Source organism: Chanodichthys erythropterus, chromosome 6, assembly GCF_024489055.1.
Source record: "Chanodichthys erythropterus isolate Z2021 chromosome 6, ASM2448905v1, whole genome shotgun sequence".
Taxonomy (NCBI): domain Eukaryota; kingdom Metazoa; phylum Chordata; class Actinopteri; order Cypriniformes; family Xenocyprididae; genus Chanodichthys; species Chanodichthys erythropterus.
In genome coordinates, this window is record NC_090226.1 from 35,699,495 (window position 1) to 35,717,675 (window position 18,181).

General features: G+C 38.4%; 3 protein-coding genes across 5 annotated transcripts; 2 read left to right on the plus strand and 1 right to left on the minus strand.

Moving 5' to 3' along the window:
* Positions 1 to 3,747: 3,747 nt before the first annotated feature.
* ppp1r3db (protein phosphatase 1, regulatory subunit 3Db) lies at positions 3,748 to 5,978 on the minus strand. Of its 3 annotated transcripts, none has more exons than XM_067387594.1 (2): positions 5,507 to 5,978; positions 3,748 to 4,737 (listed from the first exon to the last, which is right to left on the minus strand). In XM_067387594.1, exons 1-2 carry the CDS (start codon positions 5,698 to 5,700, stop codon positions 3,837 to 3,839), a joined length of 1,095 nt encoding a protein of 364 aa, XP_067243695.1. In that variant the 5' UTR covers positions 5,701 to 5,978; the 3' UTR covers positions 3,748 to 3,836. The 3 variants fall into 3 exon arrangements, with proteins under 3 accessions (XP_067243695.1, XP_067243696.1, XP_067243697.1); XM_067387595.1 differs by having other exon boundaries at positions 5,436 to 5,566; XM_067387596.1 differs by lacking the exon at positions 5,507 to 5,978 and adding an exon at positions 5,158 to 5,416.
* A 270-nt stretch (positions 5,979 to 6,248) lies between these two features.
* Positions 6,249 to 11,110, plus strand: fam217bb (family with sequence similarity 217 member Bb). The gene is made up of 4 exons (XM_067387597.1): positions 6,249 to 6,317; positions 6,518 to 6,580; positions 8,908 to 8,975; positions 9,282 to 11,110. The coding sequence occupies exons 3-4, from the start codon at positions 8,947 to 8,949 to the stop codon at positions 10,513 to 10,515; spliced, it is 1,263 nt and encodes a 420-aa protein (XP_067243698.1). The 5' UTR covers positions 6,249 to 6,317; positions 6,518 to 6,580; positions 8,908 to 8,946; the 3' UTR covers positions 10,516 to 11,110.
* A 1,810-nt stretch (positions 11,111 to 12,920) lies between these two features.
* On the plus strand, positions 12,921 to 15,078 carry pdrg1 (p53 and DNA-damage regulated 1). The gene is made up of 5 exons (XM_067387598.1): positions 12,921 to 13,046; positions 13,146 to 13,218; positions 14,192 to 14,266; positions 14,346 to 14,426; positions 14,595 to 15,078. The coding sequence occupies exons 1-5, from the start codon at positions 12,963 to 12,965 to the stop codon at positions 14,675 to 14,677; spliced, it is 396 nt and encodes a 131-aa protein (XP_067243699.1). The 5' UTR covers positions 12,921 to 12,962; the 3' UTR covers positions 14,678 to 15,078.
* The last annotated feature ends 3,103 nt before the right edge of the window (positions 15,079 to 18,181 follow it).

An 18,181-nucleotide genomic window follows, 5' to 3' on the forward strand; every position in this document is an offset into this window, starting at 1 on the left:
GGCTTGTGCTGCTTTTGGGAAACTCACCCCTGATCTGTCCATACATTATTACTATAAGTCAACAACAATTGTCTCATTTATGTCTAATCTTATTCTCCTAAGGAATTTTCATAGAGCTGAGACAACCTGTTTCCAACCTGTGAGAATAAAGATCTTCCTCTGGTGAGACAGTAGTTGTCAGTAAGCGCTGCATTCAACACTTTAATAAATTACACAGACCGTCTGTCTGCTGACAGAGAGTGTTTCTGATTGGCTAATGTTGTAAATTCTCTAAAACAGAGACAGGCGTGTTTCTCACCACAGATTATTATCTGGAAGATAATAGGAACATTTTGTGCACTGCGATGTGAAATGTGTAATTTCAGTCAGTGGCAATTTCAGGACCTTCAGACAGACCACTCCCAAATGACTCAATCCCTCTAGTTCATATCTAGACTTGAAATTCATGCTTGTGTCACATTAACACTTTTGTATAATGTACAGTTTTAAATCATGTGAGATAAACAACAGAAACTTGAAGAAAGATACTTGAAGAAAGTAAACATTAACTGAAATAAGCCATATAAAAACGTAACATATTTATTTAAAACAAGGCAACATTTCATTTATCTTCAACGTTTCATTTATCTTGATGTACTAAACTAAAACAGAAATAAAAAATAATAAAAACTATATAGACCTATTTAAAAATAATAATAAAAATTAAAATGACAAAAAATATTAAATTACTAAAGATTCAACTAAGATTGAAAGTTCACTAACTTTTTTCAATTCGGAACGCGTGCAAGCTACAGCGACGATTGTGTGAAGAGGATAGAAAGAGTGTTCATTTGTACAACTGTAGTATGAAAGAATACAAATACATTTACATGAGCTGTAACTCGTGGAGAGAGATTGCGCAAAACTGCGCAAGCATCGATGCCTGTGTACCGAGTCAAATGAAGTATACTTTGTAAGGCATATAAAACATACACCCAGGCCTTTATAATAGCCGTACCACATGTTACAAGAAGGACTGATGATGTATTGACTCTTTATTTAAATTTTGTTAATTTTGAACAAAAATGTTACATAGAGTACCTTTAGAATGAAAACAGAAAAAATACAAAGTAATTCAAAATATTAATAAAAAGTAAAAAAGTAAAATAAAAAATATATCAATGATACTAAACTATAACACTGGCAGAGATTGTGTGTTATAAAATCTGCACAACACAGTGTGTGAATGACAGAAGTGTGTCGGATCAGATCACTGGTACCTGATGAGCATCAGATGTGTGTTCGCTCCACAGGTCTGCTCTCAGAACAGTTTACCTTCAGCACGTTGATTATTACTGACTGACACGTGTGATATAACACAAAGAGCTGTAATGATGAGTGCCTGTCACTTCCTCTTCTGGATGTCTGTCTATGAGTAAATGATAAAGCCACATATTCTGCAAATATAAATATGGGTTTACGTTCTCAGACATACACCATTTCACTGGTATCATCCGTTTCCCTAAACAAGACAGTAAATCCAATTTAAAGATAATGAGATCTACACCTAATCTCATCTTTTATATGGCCATTGCACTTACAATCTAGTTATTTACGTGACACTCCTAATGATTAATATTAATGAAGGCATTTAAAGCCCATGCATGAGAGATGAGCTCCTAAACTGGGTCAGCCTCCTTCAGTGGAAGAAATGGACGCCTGATCCACTGAAGCACAGGGTTAATATTTCTCTGAAACACAAGCAGCTGATCCTGTCATCAAGTGTCTTTGTACGCAGACTCCTTTTTATCTTGAGGAAAATATCAGAAAACAAACAAACTGCAGAGATTCTCAAGTAGGGTATAAATGACAAAACCCCCGAACGAACGCTTCTGTGCGGGTGTTCCTACAACAGCTGAGGAAGTGACAGAAATCTTTCTCCCTTCTGACCCACGTGATCAATCTCTCTATATTTTTCCCATCTCGGAAAGTTGTGGAAACACTGTTGCAGATTTTTTCTTTTGCTATTACAGCAAATGCAAATACAAAAATTATATTTGCTGTCATCTCCATTCACCGCTATAAAAGTTTACCCAACTATGATGAGTTCTGCTTCTGAGAACTCTGGAAATGTGAAAAGGGTCGATTTAGTTTATTTCACACACATCAGCAGACATAAGTCCTACAGATACAGTTACACATAATTAGTAGTGCCTATGAATATGTAATATTGCACATTGTCCAACACTAAAATTCAGATAAAAAAATAAATTAAGCTAAACTAAAAAAAAAACCTTACAATATATAAAACCTTGTCCAAATTGTTCATTTTTACAGAGAATATTTAAAATTGTGGACATCAGCGTGTCTTCATTGTCCCTTTTTCCCAATCTTATGTGGAAGAATTGGGCTTACATCAGCTCCATCTAGTGTTCGCTCACTGTACTGCTGAACATCAGAGAGGTTCTCTTTGGATATCAACAACCCCGTTCACAATTATTGTTACTCAATTACAAAAAGAAAGAAAATAAAAAATAAAGAATAACAAATAAAAAAAAAATTACAAACATTTAATCATAAAGCAGGAAAATAGCTCTCGATATAGTGGTAATGATCTGAGTACTTTTGTTTAATAATCTTCATCAAACAGGGAATTTCAGATATACACTCAACTGTCAGGCTGTGTGTCAAAGGTGAAGGTGTGTTTATAGTAGTTTTGTTACTGGTTTAAAGACGATGGATATTTTTAGAACTGACCTCACATTTCTATCATGTGTTCTTACAGCCGTACAGTCAGAAGCACATCGACTGCCTGGAGAAATCTCTGTCAACAAGAGAGGCGAAGCAAGGGAATAACAATGATCACTCAAATTTATCCTCTAAATATGCCAAATTTAATCGATTTAAGAGCATAAATAACTCTGTTTTGCTGGGGTGAAATGAGTAACATGCGATACATCAGAATCGAATAAGTGTATAATACAATAAGTTGCTAAGTCACCTTGTGCATTAATGTCTAATTCCACATATCACAGCAGGAAAAGATGTTAACTAGACACAAGAGGAAAAACCTCACAGAATAATTGGTAACACTTTACAATAAGGTCTAATTTTTTTTTAACATGAATGTATTAACTAACATGAACTAACAATTAATAAAATTTTTATTGCAAACAGATACTTTTGATTTTAAAAATGTATTAGTAAATGTTGAAATTAATGTTAACTAAGATTAATATATGCTGTACTGCTCGCTGTTAGTTCATGTTCACTAACTAATGTTAACAAATGAAAACTGATTGTAAAGTGTTACAAAATAATCCAAACAAATGTTTAGCGTGTTAAACTGATGCAAGACAATCAATCACATATTTAGAGAAAGAATCTCACACACAACAAGACTTCTCCAGAAGATGTTAAAGGGTTCACTTTCAAATGAAAATCAGCCCAAGCTTTACTCACCGTCAAGCCATCTAATGCTTGGGCTAATTTTCATGTGAAAGTGAACTAAGCCTTCAGTGATTTCAGCAGCACTATAAGGTGCAGTATATCTCAGAACTGAAATAATGTGCATGACGTTTGTTCCATTTTTGAACAGACAATTAAAGACAAAAGTCTCCTCCTGCAATAATAATACTGAACCGATCAGGTACTGCAAGCGAATTGTTCCTGGGTGGAAGTCAGTCCTGAAATTAGAGCCATTGTAATGATAACTTCCTTTTTAAAACGCTTGTGCAAAAGTGTGGCTCTATCAGATGAACCTTGAATTGTGTGTGTGTGTGTGTGTGTGTGTGTGTGTGTGTGTGTGTGTGTGTGTGTGTGTGTGTGTGTCTATATCGCAGTGAGCGAGAGGAGAGTCAGATGAAATGCAGCAGGCTGTCTTCACACTCTCTGGGGACGGTCAGTTTGTACGTCTGGCAGGTCAGTTTATAATCACATCCACCGTTATTGTCCCAGTACTCAAATCCTCTGACCCGGAAGCAGATGGCAAACTGTAGCATGGCACCTGGTTGCATGATGAAAGGTGGGACAGGCAGGTGAAAGCGAAACACGTCCGACTCTGGATCAGGCCCGTGTCTGCGGACGGTGCAGGTCCAGCTCGCTTTACTCTCCGCGCTGCTCTTCCAGTCTGTGAACGAGTAGCGCACCGTAACCTCTTTCTCATAGGCCACGTTCAGCACTTGCACGGTTCCTATAATTCCCAGCTCAGAGCAAAACACCTGCTCCAGGCAAACTCTCTGCCGGCACAAGCGCTTGAGGAATCCAGCCTCGGCACCCATATTGTCAGGGAAGGACGGCTGGAAGTAGGGTAGGGAGAGCTCCAGCTTCTTCCTGGAGGCCAGCTCAGAACTTGCCAGCAGTCTGGTGATGACGTGGACCGGCACCAGCGGGTCCTCACCGGCCTTGAAGAACTTCACATTTTCCAGTTCCAAACCTAAGGAATCTACGAAGCGGACCTGCACGTTCCTGCAGGAATGCTCGTCTGAGGACGAGGAGAGAGATTTCGCCCGTCTCCTCATGATGGGCTTTGGCTCCGGCTCACAGGACGGCCTACGCCGGACGACGGGCTCCTGAGGAGGACCTGGTTTCGGGCTGGGTGGCCGTATTGCCACCGGGGTCCTTTGTGGAAGTGGTTTGGGGTTGTAGATGTCCCGAAGATGAAAGGTCTGGACAGGTCTTGATACTTCACTAACACCGCTTGTGAACTGCATGACAGGTCCAGAGCCGTGCCGACGGGAGTCCATTCTTACTGCTTTACTGTGAGCAAAAGGAGAATATGTCAGAAGATACACAAAGTTTGTTAATACACAAGTTATGTAGTTTCACGTAGGCTTGAAAATATATGAGTGTTGTTGTATTTGCCAAGTAGCATCTTTCTGTACTTTTGCCAGAACTAAAAGATTTTTTGGCATTTCTTCAAACTATGGACCACTAATATTTGACAACCATAAAGTGTACAAATACAGAATTCTGTTTTATAATGTCAATTGTCAGTGACAAACATTGCTATATTAATGTAAAGACATTCAGACATAAAAAAACAAACAAAAAAAAAAAAAAAACCTTTGCGATAAAGTGTCCAAATACTCTTTGGAGACACTAGTTAATTTCTTCATTAGGAAATGTTAAAGGGACAGTTCACCCAAAAAAATGAAAATTCTGTCATCATTTACTCACCCTCATGTTGTTCCTATCCGCCATAGTTCAATAGAACTGTTTTTTTTCTACTATGGAAGTCCATCAACTGTTTGATTAACAACATTCCTTAAAATATCTTCTCTCGTGTTCAGCAGAACAGAGAAACTCATACAGCTTTGGATCGACATGAGGGTGAGCAGAATTTTCATTTTTGGGTGAACTATCCCTTAAACCTGATACTAAAGCCTAAAAACACAAGCGATGCAATCATCAGGCTGATCAATGTTTCTCCTCCAGATCTGGCAACAGATTCTTACCTGAGGAAAATAATAAAGAAGAACGCGCTCGGAGTGTCCAGTTAAAACTAATAAACACACAACATACTAACTTCACAGTGGAGAAGACCTCTTCACTCAGAGTGGCTGTAATAATATACGCAGAGATCAAGAGCCTGACATTTAACTGCTGATCCCATAGGGAGGTGTAGGCGAAACCACAGCAGTGATTATTATTAGACCACCGTACATGATATAAGACATTCTCACGTCCTGCATGTCTATAAACAATGCATAGCGCTAACATTTCAGAGAGATCTCAGTTTACATTCACGAGAGCAGTTCTCAATGAACGAGAACGCTCTCATAATCAGCACAAGGTGTCTTAAAGAGCGCGCGTCGCGTTGTATTTTTGTCGCGTCGCTCGCTTACAGCGCGCATACAGTAACTACATTTCCCACACAACAATGCGCGCTTCAGCGTCCTCTCTAACAGCTGGAATACACGCCTGCGTAAACATCCTCATTTACAGGCTTCAGACAATTAACCCCGTATTGATTAGTCTACAGTGTGAGACAGAACCGAGACAGAACCGAGCCGAACGCCTGATTTGACCGATGCATCTCGTTACAGACAGGCTGATCCGGTCTTCGCTGAATTATTTAGACAGAACGGTACAGATGCACAGGGGATTAAAGGGACTGTCGATAAATCGTGGGAGTAAACCTCACATGGACGAGGAAATGGATAAACCCGCAAATCAAAAGTCTCCGCGGCTGTAATAGGAGAATTCATCCGTTTAGGAGATCTTTGAGAGATGCCAGTGATGGGAACAGTCTTGCAGGAGAGCACTGTGCATAACAGTCAGAAGAAGCTTCTTTCTTCTGATAGAACAAAAACTAAAGCTTTGGGACGTGCAGCAAGGTAAGAATAAATATCAGTAATTAAATTCAGATCATGTTTTATTCACCTGCCAGCTCATCCATTTATGATGAAGTAGCTTGGATAAGCATTTTTAAAATGTTAAGCAAATTCTTGGTGCTTTTGAACGGGCTGTACTTCAGCCATCATCCATTAACTTCTGAACGGATCCTGACCAACCTCACTTTTTCATTGAAAGCAAGAAAACCACAAAGGTGCCTTTACATCCACCACCGGACAGTGGCATCAGCCTGTCATCTGAACCTGTGAGTACTGAACAGCAATAGTTTGTGTGTAAACTTTATAAAAAATCAAAGATAGAACAAATTATAATTCTGTTTAATGCGATCTGATGCAATTAAATTCATCACACCCCTTTTATGCAGTGTGTAATATAGGTTTTGTGAATGTAAAAGGTCTGCAAAGTTTCAAAGATCAGATAGTCCAGATAAATGGAGTTAGCCGCTTGAAGAACTCAGACAAATCATATATGATTATAATCGGCTATTTATTTGGGTCCGTGTTTCATTCATCCTTCCCTGTGCCTTTGTTGATACCGGACTTCTGCAATGCTTCCACGTTACTTTAAAAAAGTAATTAGTTATAGTTACTAGTTACTTCTCACAAATGGTAACGGAGTTAGTAACGGAGTTACATCATTATAAAAGTAACTAATTACCAGGAAACTGGAGCGCGACTTATAGACTAAATGAACCAAAACTCAGCGGCTGCTTGCCTCACAGACATGAGAAATATATCTATAGAAAGCTTAAAATATCTAAAAACGAAAAGAAATAGGCTACTCTGATTACGTAGCCTAATCCGAATGAAATGTGCATTTCTCTCTAAGCGCATCCAGTATGCGGAGATGATGAGAGTCAGTAATGTCAACTTCATCTTTGCAGCCGACACTCATTCAGAAAACATTACTTTATTAATAAACAATTAAGATGTCTCCTTGCTGTTTTGGTCACAATCATAATCATTAATTTTGCTGGTTCTTTATGGCGAGCTTTTATGCGTGCGCTATAGCCTATATTACGATCATTAATATGGTTTATTCTCTCCAGTATTTAAGAAATTAAATTAATATGTGATTAGTCACCTATTGGCTTAAATGAATAACATTTCTGCTTCGAAGATTGGAGTTGCTGTTTATCGAAATAGACCTTCGATCCAGAAAGACACAGCTTACATTTGACTAAAAGGTTTTTGTCTTTATGCTCAACTAAAGTGAAATAATGAGCATATTTCCACTTTGAGAAACTCGTCTTGTTCTCGCCTCGACTCGCCATGACTGCCGCACATACTTGAATAAACGGTTTACCGTGTGGCATCCACCAATCCTACAATGCGTCGCTGCTGTAAACAGGTTAGGCTGCAGGCTACACTTCAGACAAAATTAATTAATTAAAAAAGTAACGGACAACGCACCATATGGCAACGGAGTTAATTTATTTAAAAAGTAATGCATTACAGTATTAGTTACTGTCAAAAGTAACTGCGTTACAGTAAAGTGTTACTGCCTAACACTGGTCATAAATGATATATACTCCAGTTAACTGGTATAACTCATAATCCTGTTGCTGTCCATGAGTTTCTCAGCTTGATTTTGGCCTTGGTGCTCGAGGTCCCAGGCTTTTGGTCCCGTCCAGCCCGACAGTTAGAAATGTGGCTAATGTTTTCCTAAGGAAAGAAGTCATTCTGAACTGCTGAAACGAGTCATCAGTAATTCAGGCCAGAGCTTTCCCTATCCAATCTTTTTTCCCCCTAGTCTCAAGAAATATCTGCATACACACGAAACCACTGAAACAGACTCAAAAAGATGTAGTATACATGCCAGATCAGTATGTGGTGCTGTAATTCTGCCACAGAGATCCAGTAAAAATAGAGAAGAAGACTAGGAGCATGTGCATAACCCTTGTGCGCTGTACACAAACTTTAGTAAAGCTACGAGGCTCGGTAGCTTCTGCGGCACGAACACAAGCATGCAGTCCGCTGCTGTTGATGTTGTTATTACGTGATGTAAAGGGTCGAGACGTGGGGTAATGACATCATCGTTTCACAAAATATATTGGCTGTACACACGAAAACACAAGGGTGTCGTTTTCAGATTTATCCACTCTGGGACACGGTTTCAAAAAATAGCAGTTTCAGACTTCCAAAGCGGCGTCTGGATGAAACGATACAATTTCTTTTGCATATACAGCTAAATCTCCATGTGGACGGACTCTCAGTCTCACTTCCTGCTCGTAGGTTTATAACTAATTTGAATAATGGCCGTCTATGGTCTTCATTGGCTGAACAGCGTCTCTTTTGCCGTCTTTGCTCAGAAAGGCGGGGTTTAGAGAGACTGAATCCTTGATGGAAGCGTTTCAGACACTGAGAGAAAAGAGCTGATGCTGCAGTGGATGATGGATTATGAGAGAATTAAAGTGTTTTTGATCCTGGATGAATGTGAACCTGTTGTAGGAGACGAGAAACAACATTACAAACCTTTAAAACAGCATAAGAGGGGCACTTTAATAGATGATACCAGTAGATATTAAACATATCATAGGAAGTATAAGTGCTTTTTTCCTTGTGTCTGCAGGACTCTCAGCAAAGGTTAAGAAGGACAAGACCTGACAAAATGTTGATCATGGCGAACACCACAAACAGGTTAGATATGGCACAAAGATCAACTGAGACATTAAATGGTAATGTTGTATTTTACAGTCTACATGTTACTATAATTAAATATTATAATAAGACTGGAACTATAAATAGCCATGATGCTAACATGGTGTAAAAACGTAATAAACAAACAAACAAACAAACAAGAACTATGAATAATTTACATAGAAATCCAAAAAAATAATGGCACACCAAGTACATGCTCATTATTCATGTCAATACATGGACACTGTAAAACAGTGTGACCAGATATTATATCATTTTCTAAGACTTGTCCTTTGGTTTCTCAAGGCAACACAACAGCAAGATCAAATCTCATGTGACTTCCAAAAATGGACAAAAGGAGAGGCAACAAAGACAAGACAGCAATGGTGCAAAAGAGAGTGGTGTCAGGGGTAGAAGTTCAAGTGTAAGGCCTGTAAAGGTGCAGAGAGGAGACTCCTCAGAGCGCAGAACCCAAGACGAGGGCTGTACACCACGAAGTAAACCTGGAGAAGAGGACAGCGCCAGTGACCTCTCTGAATCCGAAAGATATTCTGCGCTTCCCGCTCAAATTTCTCCGCCTGACCTCAACCTGCGTGCCGAGGTCATAGACCCGTCTGACCTTCATCCCTCCAGACCCGCTTGTCGAGGGCAGGACAAGTTCAGAGGAAGCTATCCAGATTTCCTACCGCCTCCTTTCAATTCTTGGAGTCTCAAACAGTTAGCGGTGTACTTGAACACCGACGGCAAGAGCGCTCCTCGGCCCAAGCCCGTCGGTCAGCTCGAGAGATACTTGGACCGGCTATTGCAGATGGAATGGCATCAGATCCAAAGTGTCCAAGAAGACAGCAGCAAATCCAACGCCCCAGTACCTAAAGGTCGCCATTTGCCTCATTCATCTTCTCATCTCAGCCTCAGCTCTCCTAAATGCATCCTCCAGTGTCAGCGCGCGTTCCCTTTGACGCTCCTGTCCTCTTTGGCCAGTGCTCCCGCCCTTCAGCTTTCCAGCTGTGCCTGTCCACATTGCCAGAATCAGTATGCCGTCTTGAACGGATCGTGCCGCTCTTACGCCTACCATCACCACACACGGTTGAGTCCACTCCCGGAGAAGAAGCGCCAGGCCTCCGGTTTGCCTAAACGGAGCAGCAGCGAGAGCAGGGCTCATCAGCTGGAACCCAGACTCCGATCCCGCGAGCACAGACTCAGCGACCCTCTGAGCGAGAGCAGACACTGGAGGCGCATGCAGGCTGTCGGGAACATTCGCAATCCTGCTGCTTCCACATACAGTCCTGACCAATCTTCTACTGCAGCTGCAGCAGCCAGTATCGGTGATGTGAAAAAGAGGAGTCGTTCCTGTGTGGCCGTGAGCGAGGCTGGCTTTAGGGCACGAGGACGCAGCGAACAAGGGAAGAGCTCAGATAAAACACAGCAGGACTCAGAACTGTCTCGTGCTGTACGTTCAGACGGTTTACAAAGTTCGAAAGACTCTGCAACTAGTCGACTGACCCGGAAGCAGAAACACGTTGAATTTGTCTCAAAGTAACTTCAGTACAGTGACCTGGAAAACACTTACTGTAAAATGGATGAATTTCATTGCATTAGATAAAAGAATATCAAACTAAGTTATGAGAAGTTTGTGCACTGACATGTGCAGTGTGCAGCAGATCTGATCAAGGGCTTAGGGTGTTCCACTTGAACACATTTCAAGGGTTCCGCCAGTAGTGGGCGCTCATGCAACGATGCAGCCTACATCCCAGTGAACGAGACGGAGGGAAGTTACTGAGAGAAAAGCATAAAAAAAGTGGATTTAAACGCAGCCAAGTTCTTTTCTGCGTATAAATATGAATGACCATATATTAGTGAAGGAGACCCAATCTTTTTTTAGTGTTTTAAAGGCCTGTTCACACTAAGAATGATAATGAAAACAAAGATATCATTTAACAAAAAACATTGTAAATATAAAAGAAGAGCAGAGTTCATAAGGACCCAGAGGAACGATATCATTGGAATCGCTTTCAGAATTATTTTTTTCCAGCTGATGAACGATAAAAACATTGACAGCCAATCAGAATCCATCCTGCTTTGAAGAGCTCGAGCATTTAAAGAGACAGACGACAAAACCGCAGCTCTTATAATGAACAGTGTTATCGTGCGCTGGTGTGGATGCTGATGTAGTTCATTAACTTTATAGTTATCATTCTTGGTGCGAACGGGCCTTTAATCCTCTTCAGTTCAGCACAACCATTTTGCCTGTTTATGACTGCATTATTTTAAAAATGAAGTTTAAGTTGTGTTGTAGTGAAACTCTATGCATGTTTATTTGTTTAAATTCTTATTTTTAGTAACTGTTCTGTTATTGTTTGTAATAGCAATATATCTACATTAATATCTCTTAGGCATCTTTTATCAGCACTTAAATAAAAATAAACAATGTTTTTTTTTTTCAGCAATACTAATATGTCACAGATGATTCAGTTCCAGCAGTGTATGTGACAGTCAGTTTCACAGTTAACGTTGGTTAGTCACTCGCAGTCGATGACCAGAGATTACAGTCACACATGACGTGCTGTAGAAGAAACTTCAACTCGACTGTCCCAGTGAGCTAAAGCAGTCATCTTGCGTATAAACCTATTCTGTGCCTGATTCAAAAGGTCAATGATGACTATGAATAAAATATGCTTGTAAAGCTCTTTACACTCTTGACATGGGAGAAGTTATAGCCATATTCAGAATAAGCCCAGATGTTTTGAGAACAGATTAATTTATCGACACTACTGCTACAATAACCTGTTGAATAAAATAAATGCCTATAAGTTCATTTAATCTGATTCATATTTTGAATTAGGGACGACTGGCAATAGTTGGTGATGTTGATATTGAAGGTCGGTGTTTCAGTCCAGTGGTTTTAAATTCAGAACACCTCGTTCAATATTGTTTAATTAGGATATTTTTGTGTGAACTGTCCTGTTGGGTAACAAATGAACAGTTGAACTACACTGAAATGTGTTCAGACGAGTCAATTAACACTTACTACCTTTTTTTAATTTACACTTAGGCCTATCTAGGGTCATTCTTAATGTTTCATGTACGTAAAAGATTTTGTTTGTTATACAAGAAAGAAAATTATAGGATTATAATATAAAATGTAGTGATTATACAGTCTGATCAGAGTGTTTTATTTTTCGATTCATTTTTTGATTCATTTTTTATTGTCACTGATTACAACCTTTTGTTAATGTATGAAATAAAAATAAAATAAAGCAAAGAACAAAAGTCGAGTTGTCCATCATGAATAGAAATAATAATATCAAGATGTTAATAAATAGGCCTACTTACCATCAGCTTTTATGGGGGAAAATGAACTTTTTTTTTTGTGGTATTTTTTTGAGATTGACACTTCAAATTAACTGTATATTTTTTTATAGTCAATGAAAGCGGAAATGATAAAATGCTTTTTTTCTAGCAAAGATTAGGGTTTACAGAAATTATCAAAAGCTCGCATAAACCATTCTGAATTCAGAACCGCATACTAACCCACTTAAAAAAAATACTAATTAGTAATTTATAGTAAATACTATAGTGTTTTTGAACCATACTATAGTTGCTGTGGTAATAACAACTATAGTAATATAATCAAATTACTTTACCCAATACTGTACTATGTTTTCTACAACTATAGAGTATACTATACTACAATATACACTACAGTTTACAGTTTATCAGTTCACTAAAGTTAATACTACTGTATGCTGTAGCATTCATTTAAAAAAATTTGTAAATACTTAAATATATACAGTATACTCCAGTTTACTATAGTATGGTTCAAAAAACTATAGTATTTACTATAAATTACTATAGTATTTTTTCATGTGGGAAGATACTAGTAATATTTTCCCTATATCTTTCTATGGCAATAATAGGCGGAACTGAAGTAGAGCAGAACTTGTTTCCGTGATCAGTCGAGCCTATTTTTGCAGCGCACAATCCAGCATGGACGAGAGCGCGCAGCGGGTCCTGGAGCATCTGACTGAAGTAGAGGTTGCTGCAGAAGACATCCTCTCTGACAAACAACAGGTTCGTTTGAATTATATAAAACGTTGTTGTGGGTGGAAACTGTAAGGAGAAGAAGTGTCGCTAAAATAGGTAAATGAATTGTCGCTTAAATCTTGACAGATAGTGGATCTGGATCTGCGGAGAAACAGGAATCGAGAAGCTCTCAGCGCTTTACGACATCATTCCTCACACGGCAAGTCCAGAATATGGTTCATTACTTGCGTTTCCTGTCGGAGAATGTGATCTCATTAGTGTCCGACAGGCGGACGTGTTTTGTGTTGCATTCGCGTTATATGTCATATTTCAGAAATTAACTAAAATTAGGGTTTTAGATGTTTATAAAATATGTTTACATGTATTTCTGTAGTTTATACATTAATTAGTGTCTGTATTTGATAAGCAATAAATCTATTATGGAAGATATTACATGATGATTTATATACAGTGTAAGTGTATATATTAATGTGTTTTTGGAGCTAGCATTAAAAATTGCTGAAGTTTCATAAGAATATACAGTATTAATTTAATAGAAATAGTCATTTATTCATATATGTTCATTTATATTGTGTCAGACATTTGTTTTAAACCCAGAAGAGAAAGTTATCATGACCCTAATGCCTAAACACATTTAATCTGTTTTATATCTAAGATGATTCAGTTTAAGGCAAATATGATCTTTTCAGACACTAATCATTAGAATGTCTGGATCTTCCTGATACTGTTTGCACCATAATATTACTTACAGTGTAATAATATTACTTTCTGTCATTAATTACTCTCGCTCATGTCGTTCCACACCCGTAAGACCTTCGTTCATCTTCAGAACACACATTAAGATATTTTTGATGGGTTTTTGACTTGTCCATAGACAGCAATATAATCAACACTTTCAAGGTCCAGAAAGGAACTAAAGACATTGTTAAAACAGTCATGTGACTGCATATGCCTGTTGGATTTCATCAAAAATATCTTAATTTGTGTTCTGTCGATGAATGAAGGTCTTACGGGTGTGGAACGACATGAGGGTGAGTAATTAATGACAGAACTTTCATTATTGGGTGAACTAACCCTTTAAACCGTTTATTGCTATTTGCACTTCTGGGTTAGATGATAATTGATGCTTTGCCTCTGAACAAGATGATAACGTGTAATCCAATCTAATCTAGATAATGTTAAGGTGTGTTTTGGAAATATGTTCATCAAATTCCCCCAAGAGCGCACCAGATCCATGATCCTTAAAGGTGAGCATGCCTTCTTCAGCCATATAATACATGTTTACTTGGCCGCTTGCTGTTATTTATGTTATATTGTTCTCAACAGACCAAGAACAGCTGGACAAGGAAATAACTGACCTGCGCAAACGGCTAAAAGCAAAAGTAAATCGTCTCAATGAGATACAAGGTAGAGTTGCCTTACCGTCCTGATTCATTCATACTTTGGCATGTTTAAAACCTCATCTTTAGGTCGGTGTGTAGTAATATCTGCTCTATATTTGCTGTCGGTGTCCGGTGACTGTCGTGAAATACTAGTAGATGTGGGAGCGTCTAATATTCTGTGTTTCCTGCACAGGTAAGCCCGAGTTGAGAGGATATAACCTTGCCCCTCTGAGCAATGATGAGATGAAGGCGATTAACAGCCTCCTTAAGAAATGACATTCGTCTTCTTGAACATGGAAACATTTGCACTGAACTGAAGTAACGCAAACCACCGTGACTTTACTGACGCCGCAGATGACCTTCGCTTCTCTCTTTCTTCATTTGGTGACTGTCTCACACGGTCTGTCTTCTCATCGTTCAGTGCTTTTGTTTTGATTGTGTTTCATGGAATGAGAAGCAAAACAGATTATACATAGCAAACAAATTCAAGAGAAAGATTATATATTATATCAATACAAAGATTATACATAGAAAGATTATACATAGCAAACAAATTCAAATTCAGTACATGTCGGCAGTGTCTGAAAACCCATTAATATGCTGATGCATGCATGATCTAAATTGTATTCTTTCTGCTCAATAAACTCAGTGGTTCATCACTTTATGATTTTTGCTTTCAGTTGATTTAAAGTTCAGTGCTGATAATAGAAATGATTCCTTTAGTTTGGCAACTTAAGTAGTGTATCCACCTGATTCCTACGCCCCATGATGCTTTGCGTGAATTATGGGTGTAATTTCCATTAAACTGTAAACCGCCAGTGAAAGGCTCGCTCTATGAATGCGATAATACTTGCATTGAGATGACATTATTCTACTCACCCTCAACCATCAAACATTAAAAGGACATTTAAAAGTGTAAAAGCACCAACTTTCAACACACCATGAATATCCACAAAAGCGCGATTCTTTCCACGGCTTAAATATCACTGTAGTAATTTATATCTGTATAATACGTTGCCTTAATCAAAAATGTTAATTAACTTCAGCATTGTGTGATACTATTTCAAAGTGATTTCCATCATTTTGGCAGATAATAAATTGTATTTACCTGTGAAAACAAACCTGGAAAGATACATGAGGCTTTGAGGAGAAAAACGAGAGATTCTTTGTGCATTCCAGTGAATTATTAATGGGATGTATCATAAATTAAATCAGGAGAACAGACCACAAATGTGCAGTATATGTTGTCCTTTTTCATACTATTACAGTGGAATTAATGCAAAGGGGCAAAAGAAAATAATCATGAGGATAGAAAGCAGCGACTGAAAAGAGCTCTTGCCATAGATATTCTTATGTCACGTTTAAATATGAGCGTTACGTTATTCTCATGATGTCTGAAATTAAAACATCAAGGAAAATGACAGCTCATTTAATCAAACCGATGGATAAGCTTTATTTGTAGGGCAACCTTTTTGAAATGATTCGTTTCAGCCTTTTTGAATGGAAGTTCCTCAAACCGGAAGTGCCTCTCATAATTTAAAACACAGTAGGATCTTCAGGAATAAGGTGGACATATATAGCCAAGAACCCAGCTGTCCCTTTCCAGCGCTGCGCTCGTTGTGTCTTCCAGTTTGTATTTCCACAGCATGAAGAATGAACCGCTCATTTTAAAATCCACCCAGTCTACTTGTCATGACGTCTGCTTCAGCGATGCCATAGAAATGTACAGAGCTAACGCAAAAACAGAAGTTCAGACACAAAATCCTGAAGATGGCTGCGCGCTTGTTTCTCTGAGGTCTATTCACTGTTAAAAAAGAAAAGTTCTTTATTGCCGTTTATGGTTCTATGAAGATCCTTTAACGTCCAAGGAGCCATTCTATTGCACGGAAAGGAACTGGAAAAAGATTCTTTATATGATTAAAATGTTCTTCACACAAAGAAAAGAAAATGGTTCTCTTAAGAGTTGTTCACTGAAAGGTTCTTCTATGGCTTGGCTGTGAAAACCCTCATTTGGACCCTTTTAAGAGTGTAGTTTGTTGTGGTGTAAAAGAGCGAACACATCGTTCTATAAGCCTTGGAAGTGTGAGGGGGAAAAAGGAAAGGTTTAGGAAAATCAGCTTAATGATCCATACATTCAGTTCCGTATAGAGAAATTAGTCAAAACACCTGGTCTACTAAAGTGCCGTGGAATAAAACTGAAGACCTCACACATCAGTAAAGTTATCATGAACCATATTAAAAATCTCCTTCATCTATAAGTAGTTTCAACCCTGGAAGATTCTCTGACTCTAGGTGGCAGTGTTTCTTTAGTTTTGATAGTGTTTTTATGGTTGTTGCAGTCTACTTGTGTTAACAGCGATCATTTAATGTACAGACGGTCGCTGTGACACTCTCCACTTTGTTGTTTTGAAATGATCTAAAATAAGCAGAATGAGAACGAGGGGTCACGTTTTAGCAGGGTTAGTTTCAGTGGCAGAGGATGGTTTTCCCGTTGCGTGCAGTGGTACAGTCCTGGATGCCATCCAGTGTGATGAATTCATGAGTCAGAATGAGGTGGGAAACAGAAGTCTGTTCTCAGTTATATAATCTCCAAAACAAGACATTCCACTACAGGAGAACGACATGTGAAAACACATTCAACAGGTTCATAACATACAGTTATGCAAAGCCGGCCTAATTTTATGTGCAAAAATACTGCTGTGATGTTTAACGATAAAGACTTGTTCTTATGACACAGAGATCTCTACACTCCCATTAACACGGAGGACGGCCAGGAACAAATCGGCTCTCGGGCCGTGATGTGCACAGTCATAATGATCGAATACCATCGAGTTTGCTCAGAGATGAGTCAAAGCTGAGACTGTCTGTTCCTGCTTTATTTGTGCCCCATTATGACAAACATATCATTTAAACACTGCACTTGCCAAAGGGCAACTTTGAGTTTAAGACCACAAATATTTGCTGTCTGTTTACTGCATTACTCAACAAACAACTAGAGACCCAAATCGTGAATAGCTTGAAGAAAAGGTATTTCCAAATAAGATGGCAGTACAGTTGTCTAAAAGCAAATGTTTTTTTTTTTTTTTTTACAGCATTTATTCTTAGTCTCAGTTGTTGAGTCAAATACTGTTGCTTTTGGCTGCTGAATTATGAAGTAACAATCTTATTTTCCTTGTGAGAGTGTAGACAACAGTTCTGTCAAAACTTTGACAAGTAAATTACAAATCCATTCATCATCTTCCATGCAGCTTTCTTTGGACTTGTCTGTTGCCTCTCTTCAGTGGTTACGAGCTCGACAGGCTTTGATGTGCTCGATAAATCCCGCCGTTATTAAGCATTTAAAATTCAGGCCAAACTAAAGACTAGCGCCATTGTATTTTTCTGAGTTTATTGACATTTTTTTGGTATAAATTCACTACATGTCTAAAGGTATGAGGACACCACCTTCTGATAACCAGGCCAATTAATTCCAGCAGCTGAATCTCACAATGCAAAAAGCTTCTTCCTCAGTATTTTTGTCCTGTTTTCCAGTACTATTTCCCAAACATTTTTAAATCAAAATACAATTATGTGAGAAGCAAAATCACAGATAACAAGTATGATTTTTTGAAAAATATATCAAAATTAAGTGACTTTATGCTTAAAACAAGAAAAAAAAAAAAAGTCTACCAATGGGGTAAGAATAATAAATGTGTTTTCACTTTAAATTAAAGGGATAGTTCACCCAAAAATGAAAATTTTGTCATTACTTACCCTCAACTTATTCCAAACCTGTATGAG